General features: G+C 36.1%; 1 protein-coding gene across 5 annotated transcripts in view; it reads right to left on the bottom strand.

Annotated features, from left to right (window-relative positions):
- The window catches only part of LOC107103089 (thymocyte selection-associated high mobility group box protein TOX-like), a 109,088-nt gene that overhangs the window by 10,095 nt on the left and 81,837 nt on the right, over window positions 1-17,156 (bottom strand). For 3 of the 5 annotated variants that reach the window (XM_015402614.1, XM_015402621.1, XM_015402629.1), the window contains one exon: window positions 2,242-2,517. The exons of the other annotated variants lie outside the window; for them this stretch is intronic. In XM_015402614.1, coding sequence (XP_015258100.1) covers window positions 2,242-2,517 — 276 coding nt within the window. The remainder of the gene's footprint in view (window positions 1-2,241; window positions 2,518-17,156) is intronic. 5 annotated transcript variants of the gene reach the window in all.

Here is a 17,156-nt window from a genome sequence, read left to right as displayed (position 1 = left end):
ACTGAAACTATTTCATTTTACCAATTTCTTGTAAAAAAAAAAAAAAAAAAAAAAAATCTTCAGCAAATGAATAATTACACCTCTGATGAATGGTTGTAACGCTGGGTCCAGGTGAAGCATATAAACCTAATTACCTCTATAATTTGATTGCTCAGTTCAATAACCAACATTTGAATATTGCAGTAATGATTCACTGACAAGAGCACTTTCAAACGGAGGCGCTAGTTGACAGCAAACCGTCTTTTCTTTTTCTCCTATGACACTCTGTCAGAAATATCATGTGCTAGTTGAATTTATCAGACCTTTTCAAATCTTTATTTTGCAGTTGCTCAGCAAGTCATAAATTCAGACTTTTCATGCCTGGGCTGAAGGGAATTTTAAATCGTCTGATGTATCTGCTCTGGCTTTGATGTGGTCTCAGAATGAATTGGAGAGAGCAAATGGAATTACTTACTGATAGAAGAGATGGTAATCATTTTTATTCGCATGCGCCCTGTGAAGCCCAGCAGAGATGTATAGGACTAGAAATATATTTCTTGAACTAAAGCATCCCCTTTACTTACTTTACTTATATTGTAGCACTATGAACTGGCAGCTAAAATGAGATGAATCTGAAACATTGATGAGGTGGAGAAATTAGTGAAATACTAATCTGAATTCCTACTCATTAAATTAATAAAATTTAAGTAAAATAGGATGCATAATCAAGTTAAAGTACAGCTTGCATGAAGACATTAAAAAAAAGACTATAATTGAACATGGATTTAGAGCAACAGTGGAGATCAGAACCGGGGAAAATTGATGAAAAAAAGTGATTGATTTAAAAAACAAACATTGTTCACATTTTGTGCTGTAAGAAAAAATAAGAATAACCCACTGAATATCTAGTTCTTTATAGAAAGATTGACATTCTGATCTTTTATAGCTCTAAAAAGAATTCAATTGAATTACAGGTTGTGAGGAATATATAGATTGTAACCCATTGATCCAAAGATACCAAAAAAAATGTACTTTGAAGTTGAGCAAGAACTTAGGACACCCCAACATATAATAACTAGTCTGAGGATCTTAACTTTGACTCAGTAAGGGACTTTCCTATTTCTCAATTCTGAGCCAGGTCTTGATGGACTCACTAGTATTTTCTAGGGGGTCATGTTGCAGGGCCTAGTTCTTTTTCAGCTTATTTTTGTTTTAACAGATAGTCTAAAATTTTCTTCAAGCTCACCCTGATAAATGGCAGAATTCTATTGTGGTTAAAAGGCCTGGTATACAGCAATGCATCTCCAAACCATGACACATCCACCTCAGTGCATCACAGTTTGCGTGACAATCTTTCACTGCCAACGCTGTACTAGGTTTATGTGAAACTTGTCCTTTTCCTTCTAAAAAACATATCTTTTATTTATTAGTTCTGGAATATCTTTTTTTATATTCTTCGAAAAATCTCACAATCTTTGCTACTTTGTCTTTTGCCTACTTTTGTCTGGTCTTTGTGTTTTTTTTGTTTTTTTTGTAGGGCAAAGGTTTCCTTCTTGCATATCTACAATAAAAGTTAAACATGTGCAATCTGTTTCTGATTGTATAGACATGTAGCAGAAGCCTTCTGTAAGCCAAAATTGCATCTGAGTGTTTTTGAAGAATTCTTTTAGCAGTTTAGGGTCTGCTTTCAGACAGAAGTTGCATGGATGGTCAGACCTGGTAATGCTGGAAGTTGTTTTAAATGTCACATGCTTGTAGACTACTTTTAATACAGCTGGATGTTTATTTTTTTATTTGTTTGCAGACTGCTTTCAATCCAGTACAAGAATCATCAACTGTAAAAGTCTAACTGGCTTTCCTTTTCAACATAGGGTTTACCAATGAAGCCTTTAAATTTCTAAGTAACACCTATCTTCCACAACAGATCACTTTTATCATGTTTCACAGGTAAAGTATTTTCTTCAAATATCCAAACATGTCAGAAAATCTCTCAGGGCTCTTTTTATAAAGAATATTAAGTGTGTGTTTTTAAGATTTCACCAACAACCAACCAAACATGGAAAAGGGGCTGAACCATGTCAAAATAAAACTATGCTCTGTAAAACAGTTGGAAACACATAGAAATGACTTAACAGTTTTAAATTCAGCTCCAGGGAAACTATCAAAAATCCCTGACAATTTATATTAGAATCTAACTGTAGTTGTCTTTAAGCCATCTCAGACAAGCCCCTGCCTCCATCTTCAGAGAAGCCACATCAGTACCTTCGAATGAGGATCTGTCTCCTCTTCCTGATTGGAGCTTGAAGGGGAGGGTGTGGCTGATTTACTCCCAGGAGGCGAGGGGGAACCATGAGGCAGTGCGCTCCGGCTGACCTGAGGGTTTAGCTGAGACAGTGCACTCATGGGATTGGGCAGTATCGGAGGTGAGCTGTTTATCATGTGGTGGTTACGGGCAGGATCATAATGAGCGGCGTCAGGGTGCTGGTGATGGTGTTGCTGTTGGTGGTGGTGGTGGTGGTGCATAGCCATCTCCTGCATCTGGGATGAGAGAAGAACACCAGCTTTACTATCTTCTCTGCTCAAAAAAATAATTGTTGCCAATTAGCCAAATTTGCAAATATTTTTAGGTGGAGATGACATTTCTTATTCGGTATGGTTTGTGTTGAATAAAAACCATTACAGGCCCAAAAGTCTGCCAAAGCCTGCAATCTTTACTTGTACCATTTGAAAATTTGAAATCAATTTCTTAATCTGCAGTAGAACAGCTTCACTCAAGTTCTCCTAACTTTGGAGGAGACTAAAATTCAACAATGCCTTAAATATTGACATGTTTTTTTTCTGATGGGGAATAAATAATTGGTATGCACAAATCATAAAATATGGCCCATGTAGATATTTACCTCTTTAAAACATTTATCTAGTTCCCTGAAAATATGTATTACAAATTCTGATTGAAACAGCATCGCAGCCACCCATAGAAAGCAGTAACTTTTTTTTTTATTTCTCACTTAACTAGTTGGTTTCTGTGCCTTTTTTTTTGTTTTTTCAGTTCCTCACACTGAGTTTTGCTTTATTTTACTCTTATTTTGTACATTAACTCCAAGTCTGTTGTTTTGGATCTACATATCACTGCAGTAATCCTGAAAATCAAAAATTGAAAATGTCAGAGCTGTTTTATAAGCTTACAAAGTCAAACTAAAAGTCATGACAGGAGCTATTTCAAAGCCTACGTTTGCAGTTATACAGGCTGAAATGGAATGAAGCAGACCAGAGGTGATACAGAACCTATGCTGAACCAGCACTTTGCAAAGAAGATATTTTATAATGGGCTACATCAATAATATTGCATGTAGTGATTGCAGTGAATAGATTGACCTCCTAAACCACACATTGCTTTGCCCATAATTAGCAGCTGTTGCCCAGAATTGCAACGTGTTTAATCTCCTTTTCCTTTTTGCCTTTTTACTTTAAAGCTATAAAAAAAATGACATAGATACCTGGTATATAAATGACTTGTATTCAGCAATTATTCTACTTGGCTTCATTGTTAAACAAATTCACTGCAATGCTGTACATGTGACTGCTATCTATACATCCAAAAAGGAAAGGTAGCTCTAACAAGAATAATTTTTAGTGAATCTAAAGAACTTTCCTTTCCTGAGCCTCTTCATTAGTCTTTAAGGTAATTCTGATTCCTTTTTGTCATATAGATAAATTAGAGTGTTGAAACCTTTTACTGTATGTCAGACGTTCTAATATTAAAAAGCCTCATTGCAGAGTCGCAATGATCAAGAACTGAGCAGTTAGCATCTTTTGGTTGTTGACTATGACATGTTTACAGTCGCAGCACATCACTATGTAAACATGTTTCTAGTAATCAGATACTTTTGAGTACCACTGAGTTTATTTAAACAAACTAATCCAAATGCCTAACTGGCAGTGCTTTCTAAGCAGCAGTTCTGTTTCAACCGCAGTAAACACTTTCTTTGGCTCAGTTCTGCTGGTTCTACCTTGGTGCCAACCTGTAGTTGGTCCAGAGGAAATATCTTCCTTTTTTTTTTTTTGTAAGGAGAAGGTAAGCTCATGACAGCCAGAAGCAAACTTTAACTTTTATCAGTCCCTGAGTAACCTTTGCTTCTGATATGGAGAATTTGTGACAAAAAAAATTCAAACATCATAAAAAACGTAGACATCCTCTAAACATCCCAATAGATTCAATTTAGCGACCTTGAAAGGCTACACGGATGCAGGATTTGATATCAATTTTTCCAGCACTGATAGTCTTTCTTTGGCCTCGATCCTTTCACAAAGACACCAAACCTTAGAAGGTGTTGCGAAACATTTTAGTGCTGAAAAAGAATAAAAGCTTTAAGAAATCTTGTCTAAATCATAATCAATAATTACAATTACTATAAGAATTTTTTAATACTAGAGAGATCTTCCGATGTTTTTCTTGTTTCTCATAAGCCCTAAAAAACAGAATTAAAACTAGAATAACAAACTCTATGCCTCTCATTACCACTCTTTGTATGGAAATAACCTTTCACTCTAATCTAACACTATTTTTAGCTTCTTACCATTAAGAATTCATTAACCCTATTTTTGATATTGTGAAACTCCCCAGATGGTATAGATCAGACAGTAGGTGGACAGGACCTAAATCAGCACATCTTTTGTTTTTTCTTCAATTAAATGTGTGATATCAGGACATCAGACCAGAATCATATGATTTATGTACATAAACCATCTCCTAGCACTTCAATCCTTAAAATTAAGAGAAGCTCATGGTGATGCAAAAATATGACTTTAACCTAGTTCTCTATCCCTATAAAGTCAAAGATCTGCTGTAGAACCAGCAAAGACTGGTTGAAGAGAAGTACTAGAAAAAAAAAAAGAAAAAAAAATGTGGTTGGATTTATATGCTCCTCAGATTCAAAGAACAATTCAGGGTAAATCAAATGATGTATTAAAATATAAGCTTTTCAATCTGTTAAATCCTGGTTGTGGTTATTCTTTTTTTTTTCCAACACAATGACTCACCCAATAAAATGTATCCCTACACAATATATATAATTGTAATTCTATTTGAAGATTTATCAATCAAAATTATATGTCATTTTTAAAACCATTCTCTTTCACAGCTATTAGGTGTATTTATGTTGAATATTTGAGGCAATAAATGCAGCATTTTTTACATATAATTGTAAGTGAAGAAGGACTTCAGTTCCTGCAGCTAAAAACGAATTCTTGAGAAGCTTTCAGCACCTGGTGAAGCAATCACTGAGCCAATGATATTGATCAACAACCCCATCAGCCCCCTGTAGGTACATTATGCTCACCATGTGCAGTGAAGTAAGAAAAAAAATACTTAGTGGAACGTCAAACAACATCTCTTTGCACTAACTGGGTTTTACAAATAGAAGCAAAAGTGGTGCTCACAGCTGGAGAAAGAACCCTGCATGAAGAACACCCTGCAATAATTACAGAGTCAGCCTTTCACAAAGTTCTGCTCTTAGCTATCTTTAATCTTCAATAATAACTGGATCAAAAGCTCTTCTCCAAGATTCATGTGGACATTACATGAGCACGGAGCAAAGGATGCTTTTAATGCAGGCATAAATGGGAATGTTTGGCAATTTACAGATCAGAAAGTGATGAGCTAGCATTTGTTAGCTCTTTTAAACATTTATGAGTTAAATAATACATTACACATTAGTGCAGTGCTAAAAAGATCAAATTGAAAGAGCCAGAGCATATGAGTTCTTGATAAACACGAGCAGAGGCTCAGAGATGAAGGCTTGGTTCTCTAATCATAATTGGTCCCAGTAGATCGCTGGAATAAAAATGGACTACAAAGTAATGTTGTGCACTGCTCTGGCCTGCTTTGAAAACTCATAATATTCACACTACATTAGATTCAGTATTTGCCTCAGCAGCTGCTCACAAAAGCCAGCCCTGAACAAAGACATTCCTTATGCATTTCAAATAACAAAGCCGTAACCCCCCAATGGAAATCTCTGACTTCTAATCAGGATTTAAAGCACAATTACTATACTCCTTAAAGCGTGAGAAAGTAGTTCAAACAAAAATAACAACAAAAAAGAAAACAAGGAAAATGAGTGAAAGTGGTGAAAATGAAAGTAACGTCATTAATTCAATTTTCATTTTTCATGTTCTTTAAGGATTCTCCATAACCAGGAAGCAATACAAAAAAAATAATAATAATCAAACAAGAATAGCCTATCCTATCATTGATGTGGCAGATGCATTTCCATAGCAACAGCCTCCTAGCAAAATTGTCACCCTTTAATCTGAGTCACACCATGTTTAATATCAACAAGAAAGAGACATGCAGCGCAAAGAGGTTTAGGAAAAGGAGAGCAATGCTGCATAGTGGAAAAGTTAAACAGGAAACAAATGTATGTCAGCACAGAAATACTTTCCTCTTGGAGGTATATCAGAAATTATTTTCATTTAAATAAAAGACTTTATCTTCTATATGAAGTAATTATTTTCATTGATATGATTAGGTTTACTTTAAATGTTACATATTGTTGCCAACCTCTGAGAATCAGAGGCTTTCTCACATTATATTTTATGTCACATTTTTGCCTCTTACTCAAAGCTGGCTCGCTGTATTAATTTATTCCTTGTAAGTTTTAGTGTCCTTAGGTCAACTGTTTTTAATTTGTGCTTTCACCTGAATGAGGAACAAACCACAAAAGGGTTATCACACAGTGGCATCAAACCTGGGCTAAATAAAACTGGCTGCAGACGGCTGTGCAAATATTATGAAAGAATCTGATAAAGGTTGCCGGTTGCCATAGGTACCGTATGCTAATTCCTAATGATGTCTTACAAATTGCAAGGTAAAAGTGCACTATGAGTAGCCCAAGTAGGTTTAATTGGTCTTTTCTCCATAGTGTAACTATATAGTGGCTGAAAACATTACAGGGACAAGAGCAGGAGGTACTTATACTTTCTCAGTCTATATATCCACAGCTTTTTTTTTTTAGCAAACAGAAATATATTTAACTAAGGAAGAACAATTTTACTGCATTGTAAATATTGTAAATTGTGGGATATTGATGACTGGAAGATAAGATACAGAGAACAGGCAAATGTGGTTTAAGGTTTCAAGGTCCGCCAAGGTTTGGAAAAGTCCCAAACTAACATACAATTCCTGAGGTCATCTTAATAATGGACCAAGCACTAAGGGAGAGTAGAGAGTAGCTCTGGGTTTCCTCTACCTTGTGCTCAGTGTTGATCGACTCTGTTAGTCGGCCTCAGCAGATGGCCGCTCACACTGAGCCTGGTTCTGCTGGAGGTTTCTTCCTGTTAAAAGGGAGTTTTTTCCTCTCCACTGTCGCTACAAGCATGCTTGGTGTGAGGGATTGCCTTTGAGTCAATGACTCATTGCAATCAACTGGTTTTCCTTAGACAAAACTTTGAATCAATTTGACTGTATGATCTGGTGGAATTGTAAAGTGCCTTGAGATGACGTGTTATGAATTGGTGCTATATAAATAAACTGAATTGAATTGAGTTTTCTATCATCAGTGCCTTTAATAAATAAAGAGCAACTATGGATTTATTCACATAACAAAATAAATAAATAGATAAATAAAAATAAAATCAGAAAACACAGACGTGATTGTTTGGATACCAGAAGAGAACCAGTCAGTCATATATTAAAAGAAATAGTAAAGATTTTTTGAACTGTCAACCTGACCCTCAAACACTGGCTAGAATGTTTTTATTTATAATTATTTATATTTATAAAGTCATTTAGTCTGCTTGTTTGGCGTGGACAAAAGGTGGACTTATTTTTTTCTTTTATTTGGTCCAGTTTACATTCACTTTTTGCAAGTGAACTATAACACACAAAAAAAACATGATCTTTTCATTGGTCAGAAACGGCTACGGCAGGACAAGGCACATAACCAGAAGTGGATGCAAACTGGTACAGGAGAACTGTAGTTCTACTACAGGAGAACTGTAGTAGTGCATGCAAAATTTCTGTTTTGCATATCTATGTTGTTATAACATCTGCAACATCACTGAGTGATCTAGAGCAGCTTATCCTCTGTTGATTTCGAGACCTTCAATTTTCAGTTTTGTAATGATGTTGGAGAATGCATCATAAAAGCTGAGGTATGATTTTAAATCTGCGTTTGGTGGCTTGCTAAGTCCAAAGAGATGCATGTTTTCTGTGTTTAGGTTGAAGACCACCTCAAAAAGCAGGTTTTAGTCCAGTTGATTGGTTCCGACCAGAGTTCACTGGACTTTATTCATACATGCACAAAAAGATGCGGACCAAGGGGGGAAACAAACCCTGGTCTGTTTGAAGTGAACAAAGTAAGTCACCAAGATATGAACACCACACAGGTCATGTGTGATATTTATTTTGAGATTTAAAGACCTCAAAATAAAGATGTTATTGAACATTATTGCATAAATTTTGTAGTTTTTGTAAAAGACAAGGGTATTTATGCTCAAAATTATCTAACAGATACAGAACATGATACTTGCCTTGGTTCAACATCAGACACAATAAAACGTTCAAAAATTAGAGAAGAAAAAAATATTAATCTAAGAAAATGAAAAAAACCTCACCGAAGTCAGCAATAAGATGGTTGGTTTTTGCTTTAGGAGACAAGCAGCTAGGCAAACCTTAAGTGTGATGTAGAGCCAGGAAACTCAATGTGAGCTCCTTCCTCTGCCTTCGTTACGCCTGTCGTGTTTGTATTCACATCTTGTACATCATAGTCAAATGGGAGTCAAATAACAAAGGCTTTCCAATTACGTGTAGCACAATGTGTAAGAGATGGAATATCACAAAGCCATTGTTCCCTCTCTGCTCCTGCTGACCCTACCTCCGAAATGGTTTCATGGCCCCTCCAATTGCCTGCACCATTTGATTTAGCTAAAGGGTTTGACCACCAGCACTGAAATCTTATAAGAAAGGAAGAAAGCCCTGCACACAAGGAAAGGAGGTGAACTAGGCTCCACAGTTGAGCCCAGTAGCTATCATACAACTTTTTTTATCAGTTGAATAAACCATATAAGAGCATGCAAGTTGTTCCGTCTGGCATTATATTAAAAACAGGCTATTATGTTTAGATATCTGTAAATGTTTGCAAAATAAAGCCTAATTAAATGTTTTAGAGATGTGAAGAAAATCTGCCTTTTAATTTAAGGCTGGTGACTAAAATATGCTAATGATGAAATATTTTGTCCTCAGATGTTATTTGATATGTGTCTGATATGGATTTCAAAGAGAAATTACCTGCTGATTCTTTTAATCAGCAGTATCAGAAACTTCCCCATCCCGTCCTACCCTATAAGCTGCACCATGATCAATGCCTCTGTGACTCCAAAGACTTCCTCTCCCTACTCTCTGCTTGACTGGAGCCATCTTGTTTGGAGTGATGGCTCACTCACACAGGTTCACGGCTGCTATTGTAAAATCAGCCAGCGTTTAATTGAAACAAATGACTATAATAATAGAACATTATCCCTGCAGGCACCCGGCCATGACAGCTTTAATTAGAGGCACGCTTGAGACTGATCCTTCAAAAGCACAGCCGCCATGCAACAAGGTGGTAAACACGCCTTTAGGTTGGGAACAGACCCAGCTCCTCGCAGCCCTCAAAGCTACTTCTCATTTACCCCGAGGGCAAAGCACTAACAACTCTGTTCCTCAAAGAGCCTTCAAGCCTCCCACCTTCCGTCGTTCCTCTTCCTCTCTCCCTTTTCCTCTTTCTCTCTCTCTCCCATCATGCGTGTCTTTAGTTTATCAAGCTTATATATGCCCTGGAGGGTCATTTACACAAGCTGAGGAGAATTAATAAGCGAGTGGATTCATGAATCATACGCTACTTATGTATGAAAGCAAAAGCAAAGCGCTGTGTCGGCCTTCTTGGGACTTCAGACAGATGCTAAGTAAGGAGATATGATGAACAGTCGATGTCTGATGTTTAAAACTACTGAAAATACAAGTGTTCACATGCTGCCGCGTGTGGCAAAAAGCAGTCAAAGTTTAGCTAAACAGTATTAATCTGCATAGAGTACAACATTGTGTTCAAAAAATTTTTTTTTTTGGAAGTAGATAGACAGGTGATATTACAATATTTAGATTACAGAAAAGTAAGCAAAATTGCTTCAAACGTCATATTATTGGTTTCCAGACATTAAAAGTAGACCAGTGCTTGCATATAACTGAGTACAAGCATTGATGATAAATCCTTTACTAAATGTGATCAAAATGATGAAATAAATGATGAAATAAATAACTTAACAGCTACTATATTTTAGTTTTTTGTCTTTCTTTCTGACAGTGTTGTAAATTTTTTATAGCGGTTATGGCAAATAACTGCTACTATTTGTTTGAACCTTTCAATTCAACTAGAAATCTGTAAATCATTTATAAACATCTCAACTATTATGATTAATGACCTACATTGAGTTTACAAACACACTATTGGGGCAATAGCTGTTACTTTTTCCTACTCTTTACTTGCATTAACAAAAATGTCAGTTGTCTTATGCTATCTGCCCACAATAAAATTACTTCTTAGAGGTTGTAAATTGAAGATTAATCAAAAGTTTATTTGTAAAATATTCCCTTGATTTTGAAACTACTTTGACAGAGGATAACTGTAAATTATGGGTTTTCTTTACTTAAATAATCTTGTTACACAGTATATATTTTTGACTGTGACAAGATTTATTCTGATTTATCTTCTCAAAAGTGTAAGCTTATAATCTCTTCAAAAAATATATTTCAAAAATTTAAACATCTGCAAACAGAGGATTAAGCCTGAAAATAAAAATTATGGCTAACAAAGGAGGTGTGGATTAAGGAACGAAATTTGCTGTTTTATGTGTGAGAAAAAGTACGAGCCTCTTAAACATCTCTTAAAGTGAATCCGTGGCAACACGAAAGCAGATGTTGATTTGCAGATAGTAATGTCATGATGCCCCCCTTGGCACCATCCTCCATGTTCCTCATTTCCAATTATGTGGGATACAGCCTCCTTTACTTTTAAGATCCCCCCCCAACAGACACACACACACACACACACAAACACACATCCACTTCTTTTTCTTGTTCCTCAGATTTTTCCTCCCCCTTTCTTGTTCCCTCTTGTGGTCCCTCCAACTCCTCCTCACCCCCCATTCTTGCCCCCCCGCCCCCCTTCTGCACGGGTGTGTCTCTGAGCTCACCTCACAAAGCACAGCATCAGAGAATCAGAGCCTTGGTTGACATGACATGTAGGAGATGGTTGTGAGGAGCGACGGGGACACATACTCATGACACCAGAAGGCACGGCTCCTCTGCCGCCACTAATGAGACTCCTGACTGCCGTGTCAAACACACTCACACTGTGCATTTGTGTATGTGTGCTTGTGGGGAACAGAAATGCAGAACTAATGACAACAAAACAACAAAGAAAACACTTTTTTTTAAACACAGTAGTCTGTGCCATGGAAGTGAAGGTCATGTCAAAAATAATACGTGTGTAAAAATGCTCTTACAGAGAATTTTACATATCTGGCAGAGGGCATCTTCATTTTATTGTCAAGACCTGAAGTAGTATAGCATCAAAATGCTTAATCAGTTAACTTCAGAATTAAATGACCATTAAAAATACCGAAATAGGTTTGATCATTTTAATGGGTTTTCCACAAAAAATGAAAAACTATAGTGAAAACAAATAACATAGTCTACCTAAGGTCTTTAAGAAAGGTCTTAGAAAAAAAACTGTAAACAAAAAAGTAGACTTGAAGTGATAAGAGAAGTCTTTTTTTTATCTTATGAAAATTGATTTAAGTCATGGCATACTGTAGTTCATCTCATTAAAATTTTCAAGAAACAATCTTAGCAATTCTGAGATATTATACATGGCAGCTGTGTTCTCCAAATTCAGCCCGCACTCTAAGGGCTGTGCTAAGCAAATAAACCAAGTGTCTTTTTAATCACCCTGCCTCAAGCCACTCCAGTGCACGTTAACCAACCAAAGTGGCGGTGTTGTTTTGAAGTGGTGGCTGGTGACACAGCAGGAGGTGGGTGTGTTGAGTGGGGTCGGGGGGACGTCCCAATGCGAGACGACACAGCTCTCCACCGCCACTGAGCCTGAACACTCCTGCCACCAGAGGCATAAGAAGCTGATGGATAACTGAGATGGGCCGCGGTGCAATATGGACATGATTTCATGGCATGATAAATCTCAGCATGGGTGCGTGGCTAAATGTAATATAAAATTCCTTATCTTCGTATCAGTTTCTCATACACCGTCTATCTGCTGTGACTGAAGCTGTGTTTTCTTTAACTTCTGTTCTTTGCTTGAATGCTACTGTTGATCACATCAATGGTGGGAATCACCGGGAAAAAAAATGTGGTCGCTTATTATTTACTCCTCTGCTTCAAAAATGTGATTACAAGTTACCCCTGGAGAGATGCTATTCTCCTTATTTTAATCACAGTGAAAAACAGGATTATTACTTAATTTCAAAACAAAACGAGTTTGTGTAACACCTCCAGAATGAATGAGATGAAACACCATGACATTTTCTCATTTTTACATAAGAGCCAGAAATTAAGTCACTTTATCCTTTGACAATATTAATCATGCAGGTTAATTGACTACATCAGGGTGGAAAAATAGATGAGATGCCATTCTAGCAAGCAATAAAAATCCTTTCAAAATGGTAAAATTGGAAAATAACCTCTACTTCTTTTAAAATATTTCTTAATATACAACTACAGTTTCATATCACATTGCCAGAGAAATAAGGCACTTTCTCCCAGGAGATGAGAAAAGAATTGAATTTTTCCTTATCGGTCATCTATTTTTCCGCAGAATGCTATTACTTGCTGCCTGCCGTTGCCAAGCAACAGGAAATATTAATAGGACCTTTTATTAGCTCGGCTTTACCCATGGAGTACTAAAATGAGAAAGTGGAAAACATGAATGTGTTACATAAATCTTTGAACCTTTCAGGATTTGCACAAGTCTCTGTTTGTCCAGTGATTTATAGCGCTGATGGTTCATTTATAGGGGAGGGAGGTGTGAAATACAAAAATGGAACATTAACCTGAGGGACAATTTGAAAATAAACAATCACACAAAAAGTGAATGGGGGAACAAAAAAAGGGAGGAAACAAGTTTAAAGAGCAACCATCCTCTCTCTTGCTGATGATTTCAAGAAGCTATCAAACTGTCGTCAATAGGGATTTTCTTTCCACTAGAAACATCTTAGAAAAATCATCTATGCCCGAATCAACATTGGAATAAGTAATACAAGTCCCATTCTATCACCGGGCTTGTTGAACTGTGGTGAAAGCGACAGACCTTCCATCATTTATTTTTCAGACACTCTAATCCCTTTAAAAAATGCCTGAAAATGAAGGTCTTTCAGAGAAGAAATAGGTTTTCTTCATCTGAATGAAGGCTACAGTATAAGCTTCAAAGAGCAAAAAGTCTTTAAAGACAATTTTAAAGTTCATATTGCCGAGAACTATAAACACATTTAACAGCATGACTTGCGAAATGTCATTTTTTTTTTTTTTTTTTACAAAGTTAGAATTATAGAGATTTTCTTCTTCCTTGAAAGCGTCTTTTCTGAAGCATCTCCTTTTGTTCCAGGTTTACACAGAAAACCAGCAGGTGTACAGCTGGAGATAATACGCTAGCTGAGAGCCTCCGTCAGCGAGCGAACACATTAAAACACACCTCTACTCTCTTATCATTTATTCATCCCAGCTTGTCTGTGACAAGTTCAGTTGACATTGCAGCTCATATTTCATTCACACAGGCTTAGGGAGTGAGCACCTGCCAGGAGCACTTAATACCTTGTGAGGCAAAACAAAAGCACAAGAGGAAAACACAAGCTTCTTCCAAGTTAACATGACAGTTGGAGTGGGATTAATACCTGATAATTAACCTCAACGACCAAGAATAAGGAGCTTGTGTGGAAATTCCTTCTTTCAAATGTAAAAAAAAAAAAATAGGGAATGAATTTGAATATGAATGCATTCAGCAGCTCTTTACGGTGAAACAATGCTCATTAGAGATGAATGACCATTTTCTAACACATTTACTTTCTATATTCAAGAAAAACCTGAAAATAATATACCATTAGAGTATCTGATGGTGATCAGCATACTTTTGCATATAGCTCTTTCTGCTCTTTCTCTGTTGTTATGCATAACATTCCCTTCCTGATTATACATTCATCATCTGTTGCATATTCAAAAAAATCCCACTCAAGCCAGTCTGATGATGGCTCACATTGAATAAACCACACAAAAAAAAACTTGATGAAAGATAATTTATTCCAGCTGCATGCATTTTTAAACACCATATAGAGCTTTTCATTTGAAATACATTTCAGACACGCAGGTGTCAGGCTCTCATAAAGACGTATTCAGCCAATGATTAAACAGCAAGTTCAGGAGTAATTGAAGGTGGAAAGTGACTACAATGTGGCCACTCTGCTCATGAGTCCAAAAAATTATTCAGCGGCAACAGAGATGTGTATCTGGAGTTGCATTGATAAGATCAATGCAACCTGAGCAAGGCTATTAAATTTCTAATGTGTTTTGGACTTGTAGATGCTATGACAGTGGGGGCATTAACAGAGAGAAGCATGAAGAGGCTTTGCAAAGTGCAGTAGAGCAGCAGAGAAAAAAGGGCTCTCTGAAAGATATCAAGTTAGTCCACGAGCAGTTTCAGACCACAACACAATAACGCACAGAAATAATCATGATCATTTTAAAAAAGAGCTCTTAGCAAAGTGGTTATTTGGGTCTTTCAGATTGTAGGGAAATGGAAAAAAATGCTTTCTATTAACATGCACTAAAAATGAAGGGTTTAAGCCAACAAAACCCTTACTTTCAAAAGAACATTATAAGTACAAGTCAAAAGCATTAACAGGAAATGTGTTGAATATTTTAATTTAGCTAATTAGTTGATGGTTTCTTGGACTTACTAAAAGATAGAAATAGCCTATTGTGTTACTGAAGAAAAACTTAAATATATCCTTTTTTAAAGAAAATAAAAAGATGAATTTGATGATTAAAAGCAATGTATTAATGGAAGCTTAATTTTATGTTGGTGTTAATAAAATCTCTGCTGATATATTTAAAGTATGATACTGTTATCTGCTGCCTTTCTTTGCAAATATTTATATTAACAGAATCTGATTCAGTATTGGATGAACAAACATTTAATGGCAGACTTTCAAACCCTGTGCTCTATTCTTTATTAGAGGCTTTTACAGAGGGGAGTTCGCCTCTTCCCTCTAGAGGCACTTGTCTCATGTTTAAATTGTTGCATTTTTTCTATTTTGTAACTTTGCGTGTTCTCCCTTTGTGAGTGACACCTGAGCCATCATATGAGCTGAACAGAATCAAACAGATACAGAAACAAACATTAATAAAAAGGAAATATATTGAACTGAACTGGATTACATATTATGTGTTAATAGATTATGCAAGGGTTGAGGTTAATACAAAATGCTCAAAACTATTACATGCCGAAACATCTGAAATGGACCAAAACCTGAATGGTACAGAAGATCTGAAAAAGGCTTTCATCGATAGCGGATTCTGCATATTAGCAAATGATTTTGCTTCTATCATCCGTGGATTTGTTGGCATTTAGTGCAACCTGCTATTATTTAGAAAGTGAATCACAAATATGTGGACTAAACTATCAGTGTAGGCAAATTTAAGAAATGAAAAAAGAGCAATCTAAGGAACAGAAAACAACCTATAGCTTTAAAGATTACCTTAAGAAACATGTTGGTCTCCAGAGAACATTTAGCTTTATATCAGTAAAGGCTTAGTGAGTGGAGTCGTTTTGCATCAAAAGGTTGTGTGTTCGATTCCAGTTTCCCTACTTGACCAACAGTTGCCTACCAATCTTTGTATCAATATATAAATCTGTACATGTGATTTGGTTAATGTGGATATAGTATAAAGTACTTTAAAGTATGACTAGAAAAGTGCAATATATTCCATTTATGACTTTTTAGTGAAACGATAACTTTATTTTAAGTCAGGCTTAATATTTGCAACCAACAAGGACCCTAAAGTAAAACTGAAACACATCATATTCAGAAAATTCCATTGCTTTTTTTTTATTATTGGACTAGTTTTTACATCCATACCAAAAGCATACATCCAAACCAAAAGCAATTTTCAACATATATCTTCCATCAATGAATTCATCCATTGTAATCTTTAAGAATTGCATTAAAGAACCAAAAAATCCTACTTTAAAAACCAATACTCTTTGTTTGTAGATATTTGGAAAAATGGAAATAAATTGTGTCTTTGTAGCAGTCTGCTAATAACAAATCACCTGCAAAATAACCACTCAAGCAAAGCCACATATCTAATCTATCCAATATGATTATGATCAGCTACTGCAAAAAAAATCTACTTTGCCCCAATTATAGTTAGATAAGCAGCCAAATTATTATTGTTGTATTTGTACTGGAGTAATTAAAAAATATGTGCATACAGTACTCCAATCCATATGGATCCACATAAAAAAACAGCAGCTTTCAGCCCTTTGTTGAAGTCAAGTAACCTCATTTCACTTAACTGAATTATGTCTAAAATATCTAATAATGAAATCCAGACGGTACAGAAAACTAGAGCTATACCCTCGTTTGAATAAGATTTATCTTTTTATTCTTTACAATATCTACTTGCCCCCCCCCCCCCCCCCCCCCAGCATCACCCCAAACCTCTCCTCTCCTCATCTAACTCTATTGCACTCTTTTCATTGCCCAGCTCACGTATTGAATCTGCTTGATGAAAACAGATCTCACTGCAGCACCACAATAGAATGGCTGATGCAGGAAAGATGAACCCTAATGGATTTTTTTTTTCAATGTGCTCAAGATTGAATATAAGGCCTGACCTCCAGATGTAGTGGATCCATTTCGACTGCACCGATATTGTTTATAGTGAAGACAAAAAAAAAAAAAAGTATGAATATACACATTTGGACACTGACATAAAAGTACAATGTCAACACAACAACCAGATATTGAGGGTGATGTTTTTTGTTTGCAACCAGAAACATGAAAAAAAAAAGGTAAATTAACCCACACTATTTATCCACCCATGTCAAGTGAGGAATTCATAATGATACCGT

Source organism: Cyprinodon variegatus, unplaced genomic scaffold (assembly GCF_000732505.1).
Source record: "Cyprinodon variegatus isolate N-32 unplaced genomic scaffold, C_variegatus-1.0 Scaffold34, whole genome shotgun sequence".
NCBI classification, from domain to species: Eukaryota; Metazoa; Chordata; class Actinopteri; order Cyprinodontiformes; family Cyprinodontidae; genus Cyprinodon; species Cyprinodon variegatus.
This window is presented reverse-complemented; position numbering and strand designations above follow the sequence as displayed.